This window comes from Thermobia domestica, chromosome 2 (assembly GCF_964235325.1).
Source record: "Thermobia domestica chromosome 2, izTheDome1.hap1.1, whole genome shotgun sequence".
NCBI lineage: Eukaryota > Metazoa > Arthropoda > Insecta > Zygentoma > Lepismatidae > Thermobia > Thermobia domestica.
In genome coordinates this window covers 359,566,693-359,590,079 of record NC_137455.1, presented here as the reverse complement: position 1 = coordinate 359,590,079, position 23,387 = coordinate 359,566,693, and the positions used below count along the sequence as shown (strand labels likewise).

The following is a 23,387-nucleotide window of genomic DNA, read 5'->3' as shown; positions in this document are numbered from 1 at the left end:
ACCACAAAACAACAAACATGAAATGAAATGAAATCTTTTAGTTTAATGCAGGGGCGTAACTTGTGGGGGGCAGGGGGCAACTGCCCCTACAGGGAAGCTCCCAGCCGTTTGAGCGGGGGCACATTTCCAGACAAAATTTTCTTATTGCATATGCGATACGAACATGAAATTATAAATGAAGCATCAAACAGGTTCACTACATTACATAAATGAAACAACACACAAAAGGTAAATTAAACAAAAATGAGTCGTGGGCCTATTTCAGTAAACAATGTCTTCTATTAGGGGCCCTAAAAATAATACTTATTGGTGAAGATTTGTGATTTGTGAATATTTTCAACTTACTTAATTTGTCATGTATACAACGGCCCCAGGGTTGTAACTAACGGCCCCAGAGACCTTGCCGTGTGGTAGGGCCCACAGGCTCCGGGGGCCCATAAAGAGTAAGAGAAAGATGGAAACAAGGGCCCAAGAATTAGAAAAACAACTTTTTCTAGGGGCTCAAATACGCGTCTTAATGCTTGCCCCCCCCAGAAAATATCTAAGTTAAGGCGCTGGTTTAACGTCTCACGATTATGTCTTTCACGCTAAGAGCGACGATGATTAAGTCAAGTGAATTATGATGGAAAAACTGGTAGAATAAGAATGTAGAAGGAGACTAGAGTATCCCGAGAAAACGCACGAACATGATGTTGTCTACTACAAACCTATTTGATTGGGGATCGAACCTGGAACCCAACGCACCAGAGGTGAGCGTTCTACCACTGAGCCACCATGCCCCCCCCCAAAAAAAAAATTAAAAAAAAGACATAACAATAAGTATGACCATTCAAAATTTTTCCAGTTGGGTTCCTGTCACCACAGCATGGCGCGTCCTCAGGTTGCGGATCGAGGAGAAGGCCTCTAGATATAGAGGTTAGCCACGAATATACTGAATAAGCAGTCGCGGACAGCCGATTAGGAGTGGTCCTCCAGCTTGGGGGTTTGGGTAGGGCTAACAACCTCATCCTGTAAAAGAAAAGCACTTGTTCAGAAATATTCACAAAAGCCTCGGAAAAGGACTGATAACTTGGCACGACCTCAGCAAAAGAAAATGGACATGAGATTTGGAACATGGAATATTAGGAGTCTTTATAGGGCAGGCGCGTTAAAATCCGTAACGAGTGAGTTAGAGAAATACAGGATGGACGTAGTAGGAGTTCAGGAAGTTAGGTGGGAAGGAAATGGATCTGAGAATTCCGGAAATTTTACGTTCTTTTACGGGGAAGGAAATAAAAATCACCAGTTAGGAACAGGGTTTTTCGTTCATAAACGTACCAGCAATTAAACGGGTTGAATTTGTTACTGATAGACTTTCTTTTATTACTCTTAAGGGACGGTGGTGTGATATTATTGTTTTAAATGTACATGCCCCAACTGAAGATAATGATGACGATATAAAAGATAGTTTTTACGAAGAAGTGGAACGGATATTTGACCAACTCCCGCGACACCATATGAAAATTCTATTAGGGGATTTCAATGCGAAGGTAGGACGAGAGGATATTTTCAAACCGATTATAGGGAACGAAAGTCTGCATAAGGAAAGTAATGACAACGGTGTTAGACTCGTGAACTTTGCAACATCCAAAAACCTAATCGTGAAGAGTACAAAATTCCCACATCGCGACGTTCATAAATACACTTGGACATCACCAGACGGAAAAACACACAATCAAATTGATCACGTTTTAGTAGATAGAAGAAGGCAATCCAGCATAATTGATGTCCGGTCGTTTAGAGGGGCTGATTGTGACACCGACCACTACCTGGTAGCAGCGATAATACGAGAGAGATTATCGTTGAATAAAGGTAATATTCATTGTCCGAAAACGGAGAGATTTAATTTAAAGAAATTAGAAGAGAGCCAGGTAAGAGAGAAATACCAGATTGAAGTTTCGAATAGATTCTCGGCTTTGGAAGATTCGGAGTGCGCTAGTGTTGAGGATACCTGGATTGAAATTAGAGATAGCATTAAAATTTCAGCAAAAGAAACATTGGGACACGCGGAAATACGTAGGAACAAACCATGGTTCGACCAGGAATGCATAAAACTAGCAGAGAAGAGAAAACAGGCTAAATTTCGCTGGCTACAAAATCCGAATGAAATAACTACACAAAAGTTCGCAGATATCTGGCGGGAAACTTCCAAAACTTTTAGAACAAAGAAACGCGATTTTCTGAAAGCTAAAATTAAGGAACTTGAAGATAATAGTAAAAATAAAAACATCCGGGACATGTATAAGGGAATCAACGAATTTAAGAAAGGCTATCAACCTCGTGCTTATATACTAAAGGAATCTGACGGTACAGTTCTCATTGACACGGATAGCATCTTAAATAGATGGAAAGATTTCTTTGACGATTTGCTTAACACGCAACCAAAAACTAGTGTGCGTGGAGAAAAGGTGATACACACCGCAGAACCGTTTATTCCAGAACCCAACCGAATAGAAGTAAAAACCGCTATAAAGAAATTAAAGAAACATAAATCTCCGGATGTAGATGAAATTCCGGCTGAGTTAATTTTAGCTGGAGGCGAAAAATTGCGGAACAAGATACACAAACTCATTCTCCTTATCTGGAACGAGGAAGAATTGCCACAAGAGTGGAAAGAATCAATCATTGTTCCAATTCACAAGAAAGGCGACAAAACTGACTGTAATAATTATCGAGGCATTTCTCTTCTGTCAACATCCTATAAAATCCTTTCAAATATTCTGTTAGCAAGACTGACCCCTTACGCAGATGAAATTATTGGAGATTATCAGTGCGGATTTAGACGAAATCGATCAACTATCGACCAAATATTTACCATTCGCCAAATACTCGAAAAGAAGTGGGAATACAATACCCCGGTACATCAACTATTTATCGATTTTAGAAAGGCGTACGACTCGGTTAGGAGAGAAACATTATACAACGTTCTTACAGAACTTGGAATACCGAGAAAGCTAATTAGATTAATTAAGATATGTTTAAATGAATCCCAAAGTAAAGTCCGGGTAGGAAAATTTTTGTCCACGAGCTTTCACGTCGAGAATGGCCTGAAACAAGGAGATGCGTTGTCGCCATTATTATTTAACTTCGTTCTAGAATACGCTATAAGGAAAATCAAAGATAGCAACCAGGGCCTACAGTTGAACGGTATTCACCAGGTTATGGCATATGCTGATGATGTAAATTTAATAGGGGATGATAGGAGAACAATAGAAAGAAATGCAGAGATCTTATTAAACGCTTGCAGGGACATGGGTTTAGAAGTAAATGCAGAGAAAACTAAATACATGGAAGTGCGTCGGGACCGTAATACGGCAAATTGTGGATGCGTTAAAATATTAAATAATACTTTTGATAAAGTGGATACTTTCAAATATTTAGGATCGATATTAACAGACGAAAATCATATTCACGAAGAAATTAAATGCCGACTAAAAGCAGGGAATTCGTGTTACTATTCGGTTCAAAATCTCTTGTCGTCGTGAATTCTGTCGAAGAATTTGAAGCTTAAAATATATAAAACGATAATCATGCCTGTTGTTCTGTATGGTTGCGAAACATGGTGGCTTACTCTGAGGGAAGAACATAGACTAAAAGTATTTGAGAACAAGATCCTGAGACGAATATTCGACCCAAGGGGAACGGGAATGGAGAATGGTGGAAACTTCATAACGAGGAACTACATAATTTATATGGTCTACCCAACATTGTTAGGGTCGTCAAGTCTAGGAGGCTTAGGTGGGCGGGTCATGTAGCTAGAATGGAAGAAAGTAGAAACGCTTTCAAAGTCTTGACTGGAAGACCAATCGGAAAACGACCATTAGGAAGACCTAGGCGCAGATGGGAGGACAATATTAAGATGGATCTCGCAGAGATTGGAATACAAAGTAGAAACTGGATGCAGTTAGCTAAGGATAGAAGTCAGTGGAGAGCTTTTGTGAACGCGTCATTGAACCTCCGGGTTCCATAGGCCATAGAGTTAGTTTTAGTTAGTTAGTTATTTGTTGAGAGAATTTTCTATTTAAAAAATAATGAATAAATTATGTCATCAATTTTTTGACAGGCAATGTCCCATCTTCTTGTGAGTGTTTTCCTTTCTATCATGGCTAAGATTCCAGGACATTTTAACTTTCTAGATATTATAGTTTAACAATTAAGTCCTCGAATTTGGAGTTCCCAAAAGCATTCTAACTTCATTTATATTAAAAACTCTTACCTTTAATATGAGGCTATATTTTATTATGTCGTACGAGATCAGGTAATTTTAATGGTATTATTCAATTAATATAATATATTGAATTACATTTTATTATCTCAGTCAAATTTTGCAAAACATTTAGTGGACATTTTTTACATTATTTTAATAAAATTTCTGTACAAAATTTAAATAAAACGAAATAAAATAACCGATCGATTGTGACACCACCTAATACACACATTACGTATTATGCATGACTATTGTAACATTTGAGGGTGTTACAAATGGTAGGGAAGAAAAGAACAATTTTAGATATTATTAAGAAGAGGAAGAGAAAGTGGTTGGGACATTGGATGAGATTCAAGAGGGACGTTTTAAAAGGGATGGTCGCAAGAAAAAAGAGGGAGGGGGCGAAGTAGACTACAATTAATGGATGATATTAAAACAGAAAAGTCGTACGTGAAGATAAAGAGGTTGGCGGAAGACCGTGGAGCATGGAAGCTTATCAGTTGCAGCAAATGACCCGCCAATAACGGCAGAATACCTTACGATGAAGGTGATTGTAGCATTTCGTATCATATATTCTTTGTTGTATTAGTTCAAGTCAATGTTGAAAAGTAAACTGGTTGCTGCCAGTGCAGTGCCGTGGGGGCGGGGGGCGGAGCGATGACCCGGGCGCCGAAGTAAGGTAGCGCAAAATTTGGGAGGAAAAAGAAAAGAACGAAAGAAACAAGAAGAAAAATTACTTGGAATATTAACTACTATGGACTTAACTCCTCTTCCTGTTTTAGGAAGTGGTCCTATAATGTTACTCATATTAGGAAAATGCACGTGCACATATATAAAATGCAAAGGAAAAAGTAATAAAAAGTGCTCAAAGTCAAGGAAAGGCAGGATTTATTTTTGAAAATTTTCTTACACTTCGCGTCAACCATACTGGCGCTTCGCTGTTGGTCTGCCGACCTCACTCATATGTACGGTAGGGTGGAGCGTTTTGCACTTTTGTTGGAAATTCGATGACGGCTAGTGCGAAAAAGGTGCCATTAGTGGCACCGTCCTCACTATTATTTTAATTTTTTGGGGACAGCCCCTTACCCTGCCCCAACAGACTTAAAGTTTTTTAAGTGCTTGGTTAGGCAACACGCACAACACCAATGACAGAAAAGCTACTTGTGGTCGTTTTTAGAGTTACCTGATGGCCATAATACAATTATTTTATTAAAAGAAACTTGTAGCAATGCCAGTAAATAATTTTAAAATGTTTATGAATCAAATTACAGCCATATTATCTCAGTTGTTGGAATTAATGTCGAGATTTTGTTTGGAATACCACGTAAACAATGATTATAGGTATAGCTCTTGATATAACACGATTTTCTTTGTGCAACTCTTCGCTTATTTTGCTCTGTACGCAAAATAACCCAGAACTCACCACGGAGAGGTGGTTGCACATGGAGTTCCGACCACCCACCCACCCAGGAGACATACGTTGACCTTTGACCTTAGGTCACGTAGTTCTTCTTGGTCTCGAAGCGGAGCATCCTTGTTCTAGATTTCAGTTTGGATCTAACGTAGATATCTCTTGCGTGCTGGCCGCACTTTCTTGATGCTGTCTCAGACATCAGCTTCACTGTGCGTTCCACAGCTTGACTATGGCAAGGAAATGTTGTTGTTAGAGTAACTGAAGTTCGGATGTTTTCTTCAAGCTGCTGATCCCTGTTTTGTGCGATTGTCGGCTCTGTTAGACATTTAGGCCAATTAATCATGTCGTAGAAATTTTCAGCTGTAAAGCTCAATTTCGGAACAATGAAGTCATGTGGGCGGCTTGATCTCGGAGTCTTCTGACTGTGGCACTTTTTTTATCCTTCTCCAGCCTAACGTTCGAATATGCGGATTTTCATCTGCTGTCATCGCTATCAGAAGGTTTTCATGATGAGCGTAGTATCCGTTTGTGGAACAGAATGAACTATGTGTTGTAGATTTTCTGGCAGAAAACGTGATAGCTTAACTATGCTAAACAGATGCATGGCGCCCATTTCGCATGAAGGATCTCGCCGTATTGAAAACCAGACGGGAGCGTATACTTAGCAATGTACTGGCAAAGTAGACTCAAACTTGAACTAGGTTTATCAGTACTTATGTAGTGGCGAAGCATCCTACAGGCCAGAGCCATCGTGAATATGATAATGGTCCTGGGTTTCTGTTTGCTAGATCGGTAGTACACATTCCTGTAGCATCAGCCTTACAAATTTCAAAGAGATAATTCTATTTCAGACACCCATTCAGCGGGAATCCTTTAATTTCTTTCCGATGGAGCCGTAAAAAGAGTTGGGTCCGGTCATCCCAACATCCAATTCGGTAACCAGGTGTCGAAATGGCAATTCGTTGCTATGAAGAAGGCAAATGAGATGCTGCAGTTCCTTTCCTAGGGATCTTTGTATCTAACTTATCACGGCGTTATTCCATCCTGTGTTCTTGGCTTCACCATCGCTGCCGACTGCCGCAAGACTTGACACGTCGTACTGGTTCTTCTCTAAAAGCTCCAATATAGAGTAGGCAATATCAGAATACCTAGGTGTGGCATGACCCAAGTATTCTGAACCGGGCTCCCATAGAACTGTGATATGCTTTTCTGTAACCTCTCGTCTTCGTAGTTTGTCGTTAATTTTTTCTTGCACAAGAGTTGCATCATTTTTTCCGTCGAAGTAGATACTTGTAATCGCCAGGCCTAGGCGAGTCTTTCCTTTCTGGATCTTCACACCCAGTATATCTTCTCCTCTTCGTACCTTAGATCTGTCAACAACAAGACTTTTGTCCTCTGGCGTTTTGAGTCTTGCGTCCTGAAGTACGGCAGAAGCGATCAAAGCAACCTGCCTGTCTGAAGCTCCAGTTCTAAATGCTGCCTCCGCTGTATTTTGAAGACAGATGCGCTTTAAGCTATGTTTTCTTCTTGGTCGCGTCTGGAAGTCAGATCCCGAAGTGCTTCCCGATTCAACAGCTTCGCTGGATTCCCCTGGCACGCCAGTATCTTTGACCTGTGCCTATGCTAATCCCACTAGTTGATGGACTTGCTTCAACACTTCCAGCGTCTTTCTTGGTTGTCTGCCTCTTAAATCTGCTCACTGTACGGGAAAACATCTTTGACAGAAATTTGCTTGTTCGGACGTCAATGTTACCAATGCTCACTTTCCGTGATGTTCTCTGGTCCAAAAGAAACTTGAATTCTCTTTTGGAATCTTGAGTGTCCTCTCACAGTTGCAATCTTCGGCGGTTTTACATTTGCAAGACGCAATATCAAAAAGAGACATTTCCGCGTGTGCAACAAAGCCTGCACGAAGTGTTGCTTCTTGTCCTTGTCGACTGAAATGCTTTTCCTTGGTGCGACACTTATTATAAAATGTTTTCAGCATGTCAAAACTCTCTTTTCTGAAACCACAGGAATGCTTGCTTTACGCCAAATATGTACAACTCTTTGTCCAACTAGTTTACAAATGTCAGTCACTGGTAACTTAGTTACACTTTCGTCACCACTTAAACCACTTCGAAACCAATGACAATGTCGCATACCGTCAGCGTACGTGGGTAACTGCACTTCACTCATTTCACTTAAAGTGCAAAATAAGCCTCGTTTCACACTTTCGCGCGATGGTCTGCTATGAGGCTTTTTCTTCAACTTGCTTCCCATTGCTTCCGAACTTGGAAACCAAAGTATACAAAATGTCTCTAAATCGTATCGCACTAAGAAGACTGTAACTTTAGGTACAATGCAGAAACAGTAGTGAACTAAAACCGTTAAGCTTAAGCTGCAATAAACTGGTGTGTTGTATTGGTTGGCCGAAGTACGCAATATTTATACCACCGCCGATCTTCGAGCGGGAATATTCTAGAAATATCGGTGTAGGTTCTGGAGCCAACGAGGTGAGAGGGAGGTGCGCGAATCTTCTGGACGGAGCCGGACGTTGGGACGACGTTCGAAGAGCGTGGTCAAAGTAAGCAACTACGAAGTTGTGTAGCCTGGCGTTAGATCGCATTTACTGTCGGTGTACTTAAAAAGCGAAGAGTTGCCAAAAACAAATCGTGTAATATCAAGAGCTATGCCTATAATCATCGTTAACATGGCATTCCAAGCAAAATCTGGACAATAATTCCAACAACTGAGCTAATATGGCTGTACTTTGACTCATAAACATTTTAAAATTATATACTGGCATTGCTACAAGTTTCTTTTAATAGAATAATTGTATTATAGCCATCATGTAACTCTAAAAACGACCACAAGTTGCTTTTCTGTCACTGATGTGCGTGTTGCGTAACCAAACACTTAAAAAACTTTAAGTCCGTTGGGGCAGGGTAAGGGGTTGTCCCAAAAAAATTTTGAAAAAAATCAGTAATGTCGGTGCCACTAATGGCACCTTTTCCGCACTAGCCGTCATCGAATTTCCAAAAAAGTACAAAACGCTCCACCCTAATGCACGGGGTACCGCTGTCATATACTCTCGCCCTGGGCGCTGATTTTCCACGTTATGGCACTGGTTGCTGCAGGAGTTATCTGCGAGCAATTGTTGTTCTGTATGATATACAGTATTTCTAAAGAAAGCAAAAAAAGAAAAAGAAACGAACCGAAAGAGAAACAGGATTGTTTCCTTTGATATTACAATAACCTTTCTTATTTACTAAGTTCCCGTTTCTTTTTCTGTCTTGGAACCGGGCCACTCGTGCAATGTAAGTCATTAGTTTAAACGTTAGACAGGCTTTCTGGTACCAACAGAGACATTATTGCTGCATGACGAAAACTTTATTTAAATTACACGTATCTTGTTGATTTTCTCGTAAAAAGCCCTCAAGAATATTTTCGCTTCTTGTAGATACACTATTGTCTGAAAATTCTTCAAAATGTACAAGCGTATAAAGGTTATGGTGTTATATTTGATGATAAGCTTTGTTCTGGTCAACGTACTATTACGAAACATATTTATACTCATGTTAGAAATCTTGTACAAATTTACAGAAAGTTGAAATTTGACGATGCTACTTATTTTGATTTTTTCCTAGGGGATACTATATATCTATATCTATATCTATATCTATATCTATATCTATATATATATATATATATATATATATATATATATATATATATATATATATATATATATATATATATCAGGGAAACTTAGTGATATGTAATATTTTCTCACTTTGGAGTAAACTGGGAAAGAAGGTTCAACATTCCCATGCAGTTCAATGCAACTACACGTATCAAACAAACTTCCTCGCATCTGCAGGTACTTATATATTATAATTATATCATCACATAATATACAGGTCTTCTTCGAGGAATAATGGGTACGTATATGTTGAAATATATTGAAATATGAGAAACGAAGCAGGCGACTCCTCAGGAACATATCCAAAGCCAGTTAGATTGAAAGTCACACAGTATGGTGTATTGGACCTGATCGTAGCACGTAATCGCTCCACAGTATAATGATTTATTTCTGTTAATGGTATTGTATACTGTAATTGCTAACGTGACTATTTCAGAGACACGTGCGTTTCCTTTAGTTACAATTTGGCTCAGGAAATCCTCCCTATGGTCATTAAAGAGAAGAAGGTGTGAGCGGGATGCATCCGTGTGGAGTTTTTGTAGTCGTTGGTCAGTTATACCAAAACCGACCTGCTGCACACTTTTCTGTATTCTTAAGTTCGTGAACAACGCCCCACATTGTGCCATGTGGCAGATTAATCCAACTCTGCCAATGACTCAGCGATTCGCCAGTGGAGCCTCTTGAATTGCAGGGAGGTTATATCTGCCGTTGTACCCCACTGAATTACGGACACCACTTAAGCTTATACAACACTGTCATTGCATTTACGTCATACACGTGATGCAATTGAACAGGTTTTGCACCTTTTGCTTACAAAAACCAAATAGTCGATAGCAGTTCTTTTAATGTCCATACTGAAAGCTTAGTAGTTATTTTATGTACACTCATGTCCAAAATTATTGTCGCATGTCTATTAATATGTTGTTCTAGGAATGTAATTTGATAACGAATTCGCCTGGTATTTCTTATAATGTTAGTATGGTCGGCAAAGACATGTATGTGGCAAATTTCATGTCAAAAGAGCAGTAAATAAGAACAATATAACGAAAAAAATTTTCTTGTCCATTTAGCAACATTTTTTTCACTCATTCTATTTTCATATTTATAATTCTTTTCCTATGAAATTTACCACAAATATACATTTCTTGGTTATACACATAGTACCCTGCAAAATCATTATCAAATTATATTCTTACAAGAAGACAGTTTATAGACATGCGACAATCATTTTGGATATGCGTATACGTCGCATTTAGGATGTGAGTCATTGAAACTTTATTCTGCTGTTACGAAATAGTCAAGGTCTCTGTTACGTAGCAATTTCCAACCGCCAATAATACATATGATATGCATTAGGGATCCTTAATTTCTGAATTATCCCTCGTATGTATATATATTAATATCCTTTTCATTACTTTTTATTCTTTTTTCTTCTTAATTTTTAGCCTTGCAACTCTTGCTGAGGGAACATCAGAAGTATACAACGCTGAGGAATTATGGAAACATGTCAACTGCAGCCTAACAACTCTCTATCCAGCTAAAGTTAAGGTTCTTTCACTCAGCGTTGGAATGGCAAACTCCAAAAGAAATATGGAAATAGAAACTGAACAATTCACAGGGTATGTTTGTATAATAAGGCCACAAAAAATCTTAAATTAGGCATTGGAAATTCTGTGAAATGTACTGTCTTCTTCTTGCTGTCACAACTATAAACATAAAGGGATAAAGAACATAAAATATGAAGAGGAGCAGAAGTAAGAGTCTTAAATACAGTGTTTTGAGTTTTGTGTCTTGTGTCCTTTATGCGACATCAATATTATAAAGGACTGGAGAAACAGGAGCCTCGGACCTCAACAGGGCTTGACCGAGGAAATGTTCCTAGACATTCCATTGACAAATGAACGTAATGGTCAGTATTATCACACGATTCCGTATTTGTTATTACTTTCATTTTCGGTATAGATGTATTCTTTGTACCGTACAAGGGAAGTTCAGGAGAGAAACTAAGCATCCTCGCCTGCAGAGAAACTAAGCATTCCATTTGAAAGATCAATTCATGCTGATTACAACAAGCTAATAAAATTCCTCTATGGTTGAGAACTGTTCGAGAGATTCTACTTGGAAGTTTATGTGAAAAAATTAGTATATGCGCATTTAAACGCGTTACGTGGAATATTATTAGCAACGAATATTGACATACGAATTGAAATCTATCGGCGGTAATAGAGAAGACAGTTTTGCAATAACTAACGGGTTTGTTAGTTTAAATTAATCATTATACTGTTCACAATAATGATAGGTAGAGATGAAAATCGATCACTGTTCTTCTGTTCTATGGAGAAATGACGCATTCAAAAGACTTCCTTGCACCATGGACATTTTACATGTGCAATTGCTTTGCATCCATCAGGGGAACAGTCTTCATAACCAATGCCGTAACAAAACTCTTCGGGGCCCGGTGCAAGAGGATATTTGCCTCCTCCCCCCCCCCCCCCACAAGCGAACTATTTTTCAATATTATAGTAAAAGCAGCAAACACAATATTACACACACACACATACATACACAAAAATACTTTCCTCCAAGGTAATTTTAAATAATGGAAGAACATGAGATAGAAAGGGTATATTTACATAGGGCTTACTACAGCATTTTACAATTTACGATAATATTAGAACTTTGAAAAGAACGTACCATATACATCGTGCAAAGTAAGTGAAATGTGTTTTCAAACTGAAAAAGGCATTAATCATACACATTTTTAAAAAGAGAAAACAAAAAATATAAGAAATGATGTTATTCAAAGTGTGTTATTTGCAGAAAAGAACATCATAATTAAGAAATAAAAAGGGAATATCTGGGATGTCGCACAGCTGCTGAAACAATTTCAAAATAAATTTATTGTAATTGATTAAAGTATCCAAACATGCAAGGTACCATACAATACAACAAAAGTCGTTTCAGAAAGCTTTTGTCATTGTTTAGTCTTGAAGTTTGTTTGCGTTCTACGTTTAACCTCAACATTTGTTAATTTTTGTTGTGAGGTACTACTTCCCAGGTAGTTCTTTATGAGCTTTAATTTCGAAAACGAGCAAGCATTCAGCAGAAGCCACACTTACTGATATTCTTAGAAAATTACACATGCGGTAAGCACATCAGGAAAAGACGTAGAATACTCATTTTCCACTGACAACAAAGATATTTCCCGAATTGTTCGAAGGTTACCTATTTCAGCCCTATTGTAATCTCTCAATATCGGTATTTGCTGTGGAAAGTCTGAGCTTACATTTCTACTGTACTTTGTAGCAAAGTCATATCCAGATTTCTGAAGGCCTTCCTCAGATGCTGACATCAATGTTGCTGGGGTGAGAAAAGAAAAGTTATTGAGCATTTTAGTCATTCCTTGAAAACGGGTGCTAAGTTATGACGCAATACAATCCAGAATAGGATAAAATAAAGTGACACGAAATGTATCTTTCGATACATCTAGTCCACTATCCGTAGCCAGTTCATCAAAATATTTATTTGCAAACCTTTTGCGTTTCTCTTGAAATGTTTAGGTGGCTCCGTAGTAGAGCGTTCAGCTCTGATGCATGGGGTACCGGGTTCGATCCCGGACCCCGCCAAGTGAACTTTGTGGTGGACAAGCACAATATGCGTGATCTTCTCGGGGTTTTCCAGTTTCCTCCACTTTCTTCATTCCATCATTTCATTCATTTCTCATCATCACCGTCTCCTTCAGCTTAGCCGGTATAACGTGGGACATAAAACTCAAATATTTCATTTCATTTTCTTGAAATGTTTCTGAAATACTCAGTTCCGAGCACAGGTCTTTTGTAGATTTTACAAGCTTGTCATATTTTCCCCGAGGACCTTTCATTTCCTGAAGTGATTTCTTCAGATTTTTCTCTGCTTTTTGGAGATCAATTTCAGAATACTACAAACTTTCGGAAGTTATATACATGGACATACGATCTTTTCCCAAATGACTAGCATCAACACAAATTCAAATGTCTCTATCATCTTCTTTAAAGCCTTAGCTGCTCCCAACTCATTTGGTTTCTTACTTGTCAGACAAATCGCGGAAAGGGACTTTTGAACATCAAGAATTCTCTTAATCCAATGTTCTCGGGATTGCTGCCAGAGTGAGTGTTGTTGTGCTGAGCTTTCGTTACCATACCGCGGCAACATCTTCAGAGCTATGTGTTGGAGTGTGCTGGTCGTACAGTTTATATTGTGGTCTTTAAGAATCGCTGTGTTTCTATTGGTTGTTTTTGTTGGTCAATGGCGTGCTCTTTTGCTGGTGGAAACTTCTCTCTGATTTCCACCAGTAAAATCAGAGCACGCCATTGGCCAACAAAATCAACCAATAGAAACACAGCGATTCTTAAAGACCACAATATAAACTGTAATACCAGCACACTCCAACACATAGCTCTGAAGATGTTGCCGCTGTATGGTAACGAAAGCTCAGCACAACAACACTCACTCTGGCAGCAATCCCGAGAACATTGGGTTAATAGTAGACGCCAGCAAAGCTTCAAGACCATATCAAGAATTCTCCTTTTCATGCAATTAATGGCATTATGGTTTTTCCCCACCTAGTTATACAATGTTCTTTGAGAGTTTCCTTATTTAATTTTGAAGCCATTTCATCACCAAGAACTAAAAGTGACCACCTAGGAGCACTAGAACTTTAAAAAAAAAACTTGAAGAACATAAAAAAAATGGAAAACATATGCGGCTTTTGTAGCAATAACAGAATTCAGATTATGCGCACAGCAATGAACATACGGAGCGTTTTGAATAGTATTACTAATTCTTGCTTGTAAGTAACTATAAACTCCGCTCATTACTGATGCTCCATCATATCCCTGCCCTCTGCACCGTTGTATGTCGGTTTGGCTGCTGAGTAAAATTTCACGAACGAAGTGATCATAGTTCTCAGCACCATGCTTATCTAATGCATAAAATCCTACGAAAATTCTTTTAATTTCTAATATCACTTCATAGTTCACAACAATGTAGCGAACAATGACACTAACTTGATATTTTTTTGTTATGTCCAATGTTGAGTCCATGAATAGTGGAAAAAAAAAAAACAGAGATTTTCGAACATCTTCAAAAGTAATATTTCTCAAATTACTAGACAAAATGTCAATGAGTTCGTTCTGAACTTGTGGGACTCATATATTTACCTCTACTTTTCTGCTTTTGTAGCAGCGTGTTCAGAACCGGATCAAACTCTGCGACTAACTTCACTGTTCGTATAAAATTTCCTTCGGCGAACACGTCTTCACATTTTTACGTTCATATCTCCAGATGTTAAAGAAAGTATTACTTTAATGAGAATCACCAAAACTTTTCTCCAAAATGTGCAAGGAGAAGGAGATCTCAGTCAGTGTTTACAATCAACTGTTACGTCCTTTTCCGCTTTATCATGAACACAATGCAAATAGTGTCCTAAAATTTCACAACGAATATTTCTTCCACATAGGAAATATAACAGAATATAAGTATTCAGTAATAAACGGGTTATCAGGGGGCACTGGGCTTGGGGCCCACAAAACCGAAAAGAATGCTACCAAAATTGATAGTAATCTAGCATTTCACAATGCTTATTTCTCTCACATAAGAAATGAATAACAGAATATAAGTACCTATTCAATACTGAATAATAAACGGGTTCAGTGGGTCCCTAGACTTGAGAACCCCCAAAACAGGGAAATATATTACTAAAATTACTGATAATATTAAAATAACAATGATTTTCTCTCAGACACAAGAAATGAATAATAAAATATATAAGTATTCAGTAGCCCACTGAGTAATTAACGGGCTCGAGGGGACCCCATAGGCTTGGGGAACCCGGTGCGTTGCAGCGCTTGCATCGCCCAATGTTACGGCACTGTGCATAACCAAAGCGAAAAGCAAATTCGACAGGTGATTCCAAAGGTATATAATTTGTTCGGTAACCCACAAACTAAAATAATCCAATGTATCGCGGTGATCGGAGCTGATTCATTATGATGGACACAAACTTTATTTGATTGTTTCGTTGGTACACCATATCGTCTGGATAAAGAAGTTTCATACTATATTCAAATCTGCCTTAATCTTTGATTGGTCGAAATCCAAACACACCAATGGTTATACAAATCGTGTGCAGTTCTTTGGTATATTCTCAAAAAATACGTCTTTCCCATGCGACATCTAACTCGCAATGGACAATTTGTCTGTGAATGGACCCAGTGATCATGCAGTAGCAAGTTCAAACCATCAAAACTCCATAATTACGATATGTCGCTAGGAAGCACAATCATCCAATTAACGTTGAATCTCTTAAAAAGTTCTCGACCGTACAGGAATTCTATTAGCTTGTTATAATCATCATAAATTGATCTTTCAAATGACATGCCTAGTTTGTCTGTAGGCGAGTGCTTTCTCCCGAACATCCCTAGATAAAGATGTCGAGATCAGTGGCGTGGTCTTATAATCAAGGTTTCTTGCAGGCGAGGTAGTATAGTGGGGAACAGCATATTAGGGTGGTCCTTAATTACATGGCGAAACTTTTTTTTTCGAATTTCTTTGCTCCCAACTTCTAAATTGCTTCCATGTCGGACCCAATTTATCCATGAAAAAAATGGGCTCAATCGAAGAATATTTAACCGACCCCCAAGCGACCTAAAGTTTGAATGCATATTCAATATGTTAATATATAGGAAAAGTCTGGAATAAACCCTTCTTACTTTAAAGCGGCTGAAGGGAAAGGGACCAAATCTTGGATACAGGGATTGGAAGTAATCCACATCTGACCCTGAGAAATAGCATGATGGCGGCCATTTTGAAGTCCGCAATTTTGTATTTGGACCCAAAATTTTAAATGGAAATGATATTTTGTGATATCGTTTTTGGGTAACCTTTCATTATAAAAACATATCTTCCTATATTTTTAACTTATCTCTGGTCATTTAATTCTTTTTAGCTTTGAAATTATAGCTTATTATCTTTCAATATTGTTTTTTTTTCTTTATAGGTTACTGAAATATTAATAAACCATTATATACATGTAACAAGGAAATAATTATATATGTTGTTATATAATTACATCCCGTCGAAATACACACCATCCTAAAATATATTGAAATTATTTATATGAAATGAAATTACATAAATAATATAATGAATGTTTAAAATGATAATAAAAGAAAGCTGAAGGCTGTGGATAACTAGCCAAATTCTACTGCATCATTAAGCCAATTTTTGTAACATCTGGATACTTTTTTCTGTGTTCACTGACTATCTGCAGTATGTATTGTTTCTTTTTTTCGTCCTTTGTTAAAATGGTTCCGTATTCTTGTATCAGTTTCACACCTCTCTCTCCAACATCATTCACCACCACAATGTTTTTCAATATATTCAACCCACGTTGAAAGTTCACATCTTCTTTCCATTTCTTTCTTTAGATGGGCATGTGCATTTCTTTCTTTACTTTGTGGTTTAATTCAAATAAGGGAAACTATTCAACAATCTTATAAATCTGTAGCCCGTACAGAGATATAAACTCACAGAATATTAACTTTTATTACTTAGGAGCTTTTATTTTCCATAGCTGATAATTATTACATGTTCAAAGATAAGTGGAAAATAAAGGCAGACGCCTGTTTGTCGTCAAAAGCTACCTCAAAATGATATATCATACGAGGTCATTTCTATTTAAAATTTTCTGCCCGAATCCAAGATGATGGACGTAAAGATATGCCTCATCTCGGTCACTACTCAGTATTAGGTATGGATCTACTTCTACAACCTCTATCCAAGATATGTTTCCTTTCCCTCAGCCATTTTTAAGTTACAAGAGTTTATTACAAACTTTTGCCATATACTATACATTGTAAATGCATTCAGATGTTTAGGTCGCTTGGGGGTCGGTTAAATATTCTTCGATTGAGCCCATTTTTTTTCACAGATTAATTTGGTCCGACATGAAACCAATTTAGGGGTTGGGAGCAAAGAAATTCGGAAATCGAAAACTAAGGACCACCCTACAGCATATGTTATGAGGGTGGTCTGCATTCAGACTCCGGTCGTGGTTCGGATGTTCACTTAGCCCCGTGAATCGTAAGTTAAGATCGATGATGTATAAGAACGTAAAACACGAAAACCTCAAAATTCAGGATCCTGTAGCTGTTTCTTCTTTCGCATTCAACACAAAAGATGAATAAGCAGATTGTAATAGTGCTATTAACACCTTTAAAACCCAACACCTTTTTCTTGCTTACATACAGGGTGTTTCATCTACCGTTGCAATCTAAAAAAAATCGAAACTAAATACAAGAAAGAAAATGAGGAACCAACTTCTACATGAATGAATTTTCATAGCTTATGCATGTGCTCTGATCTTCTTCGACCTGGTGAGTGTACATTCCTGTGGAAGTAAGTTTTCCATACTCAGTTTCATTTCGCAAATATTTCAAATCAACAAGTCAGATGAAACAATCGTACGATTTCGAACGAACGTTTGTATAGATCGTACGATTTCGAAAAAATAATTTAATTAAACGAACAGCGCGTAATAAACGAAACTGAGCTTAATATTCAGAATGAGACATATGTTGCTCGACACTATTAGCAGTTATTCATTCTCAATTGATTAGCGTAGTAGTAGCTGATTGACGTAAATAATACGTTAGGTCACTTAACACTAACAATAGAGAAAATGATACTAGCAGTTGTTCAATTCTTAATTGACTAGAGTAGTAGTAACTGATTCACGTAAAGAATATGATAGATAACTTGACACTAACCATAGAGAAAGAGATATTAATTAGATATTCAGTTCTCAATTGACTAGATTAGTACTAGCTGATTGATGTAAACAATACGTTAGATCACGTGAATCTAGCCATAGGGAAAGTGATACTAACATTTATTCAATTCTTAATTGACTAGAGTAGTAGTAACTGATTCACGTAAAGAATATGTTAGATAACTTGACACTAACCATAGATAAAGAGATATTAATTGGATATTTAGTTCTCAATTGACTAGATTAGTACTAGCTGATTAACGTAAACAATACGCTAGATCACGTGATACTAGGCATAGGAAAGTGATACTAACATTTATTTAATTCTCAATTGACTAGAGTAGCAGTATTTGATTGACGTAAACAATACGTTAGGTCACTTGACATCAGCCATAAAGACAGTTATAATAGCATTTATTCAATTCTTAATTGATTAGAGTAGCAATAGTTGATTGACGTAAACAATACGTTAGATCACGTGATACTAGCCATAGGGAAAGTGATACTAACATTTATTCAATTCTCAATTGACTAGAGTAGCAGTAGTTGGTTGACGTAAACAATACTTTATGTCATGAGTTAATGAACCACACGTAAATACAAGTTCTGTGCTGAAGAAAACCGAACTTTTAAAATATAATGGTAGTTACCGTTTTTGTGGGGGACACCATAGTCTTGTGGTTTGAGCGTTGGACTCATGTCCTCGTGGTCCCGGGTTTCGATTCTCGGCCGATGCTTTCAAATTTTCGGCTAGCCAGCAACATGACACAAACCGGTGAATCATGTGAATGAAAGACGTGACGATCACTAGGTCTAAAAACCTCCTGATGTGTCTGTTAGTGACACAGCGTGGCACAGCCCGTTGACCACGTGCTCGCCGCTAGACTAGACGTAGTTCAACCAGTCGCTAGTAGATGGCGCTGGAACAGGCTTAGGCTCACAAATGGACCGCTACGCCAAATGGTTTGGTTTTGGTTTGGTAGTATAGGGAGCTAGCTTGTTTACCAGCGGGGGCTGAGGTAAAGGTGGAAAAAATTTCAACAATTTTTCTGCCTGACTCTTGCAATACTCCATTACCCTCCTTCTATATGTCAGCGTTGCCAGGGTTAAAATATTGTCACGTGAATGTCATTCTGAAGAGTTAGTGTGAGTTGGTTATTTGTTGTGTGCTGTTGTGGTTGCGGTTTTGTTGCTTATTATTCATTTGACAATGGCTTCACAGCATAAGAGAGAGCAAACTATGCACAGCGAAGCTAGAGAAGTAATAAGGAAGGCCATAGTGCAGTGCGAGGGAGAAAAAAACTGAAGCATTTGTTATCACAGCCTAATTTGCGTGTGTCCACGTATACAGGGATCTCGATAGGGATTGCATAATTGCATAAACTCTTTGAATTAAGTGAGTATTAGCTGAATTTTTTGACAACGCGCTGGCAACCCTACCCGGGAACGTCGAGTAACCGTTTCTTGGCGACGGGGTGGGGGAACCTGCCAATCAACTCTGAATTCCTCAGCCTCGCATTAAAGCTAGCTCCCTATATTACTTACTGTTTTTGGAAGTTACTCATATTTATCTCCTTCGAAATGCATGAGTTCCCTTTACTATCAATATATAGTTTCTAACGCGGCCTCCACTTGCTGGAACGAACTTTTTTAGAGTAGCTTGGAGTTTTCGTGATTAATTTCTTGTTACTTTCTGTGGGCTAGAAGTTGCAACCTTTCAGAGTGGATTTCAACTTGGGAATTAAAATGAAGTCTGTAAGTGCCAAATCCATCGAGTAGGGTAGTTAGGGTTATAGCGATTGTATTGTTCTGCGCGAAAAAATACTCCCTAATGAGGAATTCAGAATGGCTAGAAACATTTTATGGTGCAGCATCAATGTTTCATTTTTCCAAGCTTCCGGTCATTCTTCCAAGAAGCGTCTAATACTCTTTGTTGATGATTCGTCCACGTGCAGTGTATTCATGATAAACAAGACTACAAAATTAATTGGAACAATAAACATTAAAAAAAAAAACTTCTAATTTCTGCCAAAACTTTTTTTGGTGAAACACCGAAATGGTTTTTCAGCAAACCGAGTTCCATTTTTAAAAAAATAAAAACCGATTTTACTCAACCATATAACCAACACTTGGAGTAATACAACCAGTTAACTGCAGTAGAGCCCTGAAAGGGCGATATGTTTTGGGGCACTATTGAGTGTTACTGCAATCAATTCGCACTTTTCTCTCCCCTATTGGATCATACACTTTCTAGGTTATTTACCAAGGTAGTAAGTTTGAAACACTGACGCATGACGCTCTGTTGTCAGTTTGTCTAATGTGGCCTCGCTACACGTTTTTACATAGTTTAAACGTATTTTTTTCTCTGTAATTACTCACCATACTGTGATGATCTTTATTACCTCTCCTGTTTGTCTGATGTTTAAATTTCATATAATTTATCAATTTCCCCATAAATCTTGTAATTTTGGGGGTCACCTATTCCGCAACTAAGTTGCTAACGCTCTCGCCTTCGGTATGAGCGGTCCCTGGTTTGATTCCCGATGGGTGCACTCGGTCGTAAATGTAAAAAGCGTTTTTCAGGCCATCTTGAATGAGGTTTTCCTGAGTTTTCCTCATTCACACGAGGCAAATGCTGGGGTGGTACCTTCCTTCCTTCCCTTTCCCCGGATAGTGTGCTCGCCCGCCGGGGGAAGTCATCCCTCAAACGTGACGGGCTAACATGGCGATCGTTGCCGAAAGCCCAGAAATCTAAATCCTAAATCCTATCCCGCAACTTTTATAATTAGAAATCACATTGTATAAAATATTATTTTAAAACGTTGCACTCCATTCCAGAAAATTTTCTTACGATCAGTGAATTATCATTGTAAAGGAAAAACCTAAAATCGTATGTACAATTTTTCTGAGACTGAATTCTAATTTTATTAATTAACATGAGTTTTTTTTTTTCAATTGCTAAAATTAAATTTGCCATAATATTAACATGAGTTCTTTCCTGTAAATTATTTGTTTCTCGTTTATGACTCTGCAATAAGTATGAAGAAGTTTGTTAGCCATAGGTAGAATGATAGAGAAGAAACACAAATATAGGAAACATGTTTGTTCTATTTTGTTTCAGTGTGAAAAGAGAGGAATGCCTGATTACGTAGAATTGGGAGGTGGTGACGGATTGGACACATCACATTTGACTGTTTCAGATGCCATCTGTGGTCTCGATTCAACACCAGGTAATTTATTTATTTATTTATTCATTTAGTTTTCCTAGTTTTGGTTTAGCAAGAATTGATTCAGACGATCAAATGAAAATTATTTTGTAAGAAACATTTTACAAGTGTTTACGGAAATCATTAAATTCTTGAACGAGGGAAATTTTTATATTTTAGTTAAATTATTCTTTAAGTACAGTCTTTTTCAGTTTGGAGCATATACTTTACGTCAGTAAGCAGTGCAACAGGAACATTTTTCTTAATAACAGTGGCGACTCTAGGGGGAAGTCACATGAGGCCGGTACCCAGAACATTGAAGTAGGGGTAGGGCCGGACTTAGGAGGTGCTGCTCTTAATAAGGGACCATGCTGCGAGATTCCAAGTTCCCAACCAACGTGCACACACACACACACACACACTGACAAGTAAAATGAAACGAAATTCGTTCAGTTTAACATTTCACATTATGCTCTTTAGGATAAGGGAGACGGATGATTAAGACAAGTTAATGATAATGGAATAATTGCCAGAATGATACTGTGGGAGAATACGGGAGTACCCTTAGGAAACTCATGGACACAATGTTGTACGCCACAAACTAATTTGAGCGACTATTGAACCAGGAACCCCACACACCAGAGGTAATTGCCCTACCACTGAGAAACCGTGGTCCTTACACAAACACACACACATACACACAAGTAATCTACTTTTTTGTATGAAATTTTACACATGTCTACAAGTCTACAAGTAACTAGCAATATTTGTAGTGTGTATCATCTTGGAAGAGTACCTAGTCACAATATTATTTGTCTTAATGACTATGAAATGATTTATTTACAGAAATATTTTTGCTTCAGTAAATTAAAGTACACTTAGAACAAAAAAAAATGAACTTCTAAAAATCACTTAACATTCATAAATTATAAATGAATTACTAATTATTATTTCTTTTGGAGTATGTTTAGTACAAGGGGTCCAGAAGCACGTAAAAAACACAAAATTTACAGGAGAAATGAATGATGCAAGTACTTAGACGTAACATGATAACATAACGTAACCAAATCTAGCCTAACCTAACGTAAACTAACCTAAGCTAACCTGGACTAACCTAATATTAGTAGAAATAAGCGAAATTCTATCATTTTTCGGTAAATTATAGGGGACCACTACACTAATATAACATAAACTATACTAACCTAATCTAACCTAAAATAACCTAACCTACCCTAAACTAACGGAATGTAAACAGAAAATACCAAATTGTAACATTTTTTAGAGAAAAGAGCTGGACCCCTTCTGCTAAACATAGGCCTTTCTTTTTAATAAAGTTATTTTTCGTATTTTTTTCTGCAATGTGTTTTAGTATTTTATCAAAGTTGAAACTACGCCTAATTTCAAATTCACTAGCCAAAATTGCCAAACTGTTCAAATATTCGTACTGAATTAATGGTCTCGACTAAGTTTTGATCAGTTTCAACGTGATGAAACTCTTCTCCAGACGCCTCAGACATACAGGTTGTCAAGAAGATTGTATATTATTGTGTGTTCTTCAGTGTATTTGCCAATCTGAAAGTAGATCAGGGGCCGACCCATGGGAAGGTTTACCTGGTCTGGACCCACCGAAATTTCATAACTCGACTAACAATTGTGGGCTTTTTAAAGATTATTATACTTATTTAACAGAGAAATGATTGATACAAGTTAAGATTTCTTTTGCACCTTATCTGTAGCCTACTCTTTTTTTCTTATAAAAATAGTATAGTAGAAAAAAAGTATAGGTGGCAATAATTAACAATTACTTATCGTTTTTCAGGTGAAGAATAAGACAAATTCAATGTTAAATAGACGTATTGGATTCCCGTCACAAAATACTTTGGACTCCTCCCTGTAAACATTTCAGAGTGTGCGCCTATAGGCCTACCAGCACGGTGCGATATTAGAAGCAATCAATCCCTCAAGTGGGTCCTGGCAAGCAGGGGCGGATCCAGGACGGACTTTTGGCGGGGGCGGGGGGTTGTAAT

General features: G+C 37.8%; 1 protein-coding gene across 1 annotated transcript in view; it reads left to right on the top strand.

Annotated features, from left to right (window-relative positions):
• Window positions 1-23,387, top strand: part of LOC145678819 (corticotropin-releasing factor-binding protein) — a 530,344-nt gene that overhangs the window by 453,458 nt on the left and 53,499 nt on the right. The window contains 3 exon segments of the mRNA XM_081749360.1: window positions 10,800-10,948; window positions 10,951-10,964; window positions 21,276-21,384. Of these exon segments, the coding sequence (XP_081605486.1) occupies window positions 10,800-10,948; window positions 10,951-10,964; window positions 21,276-21,384 (272 nt within the window).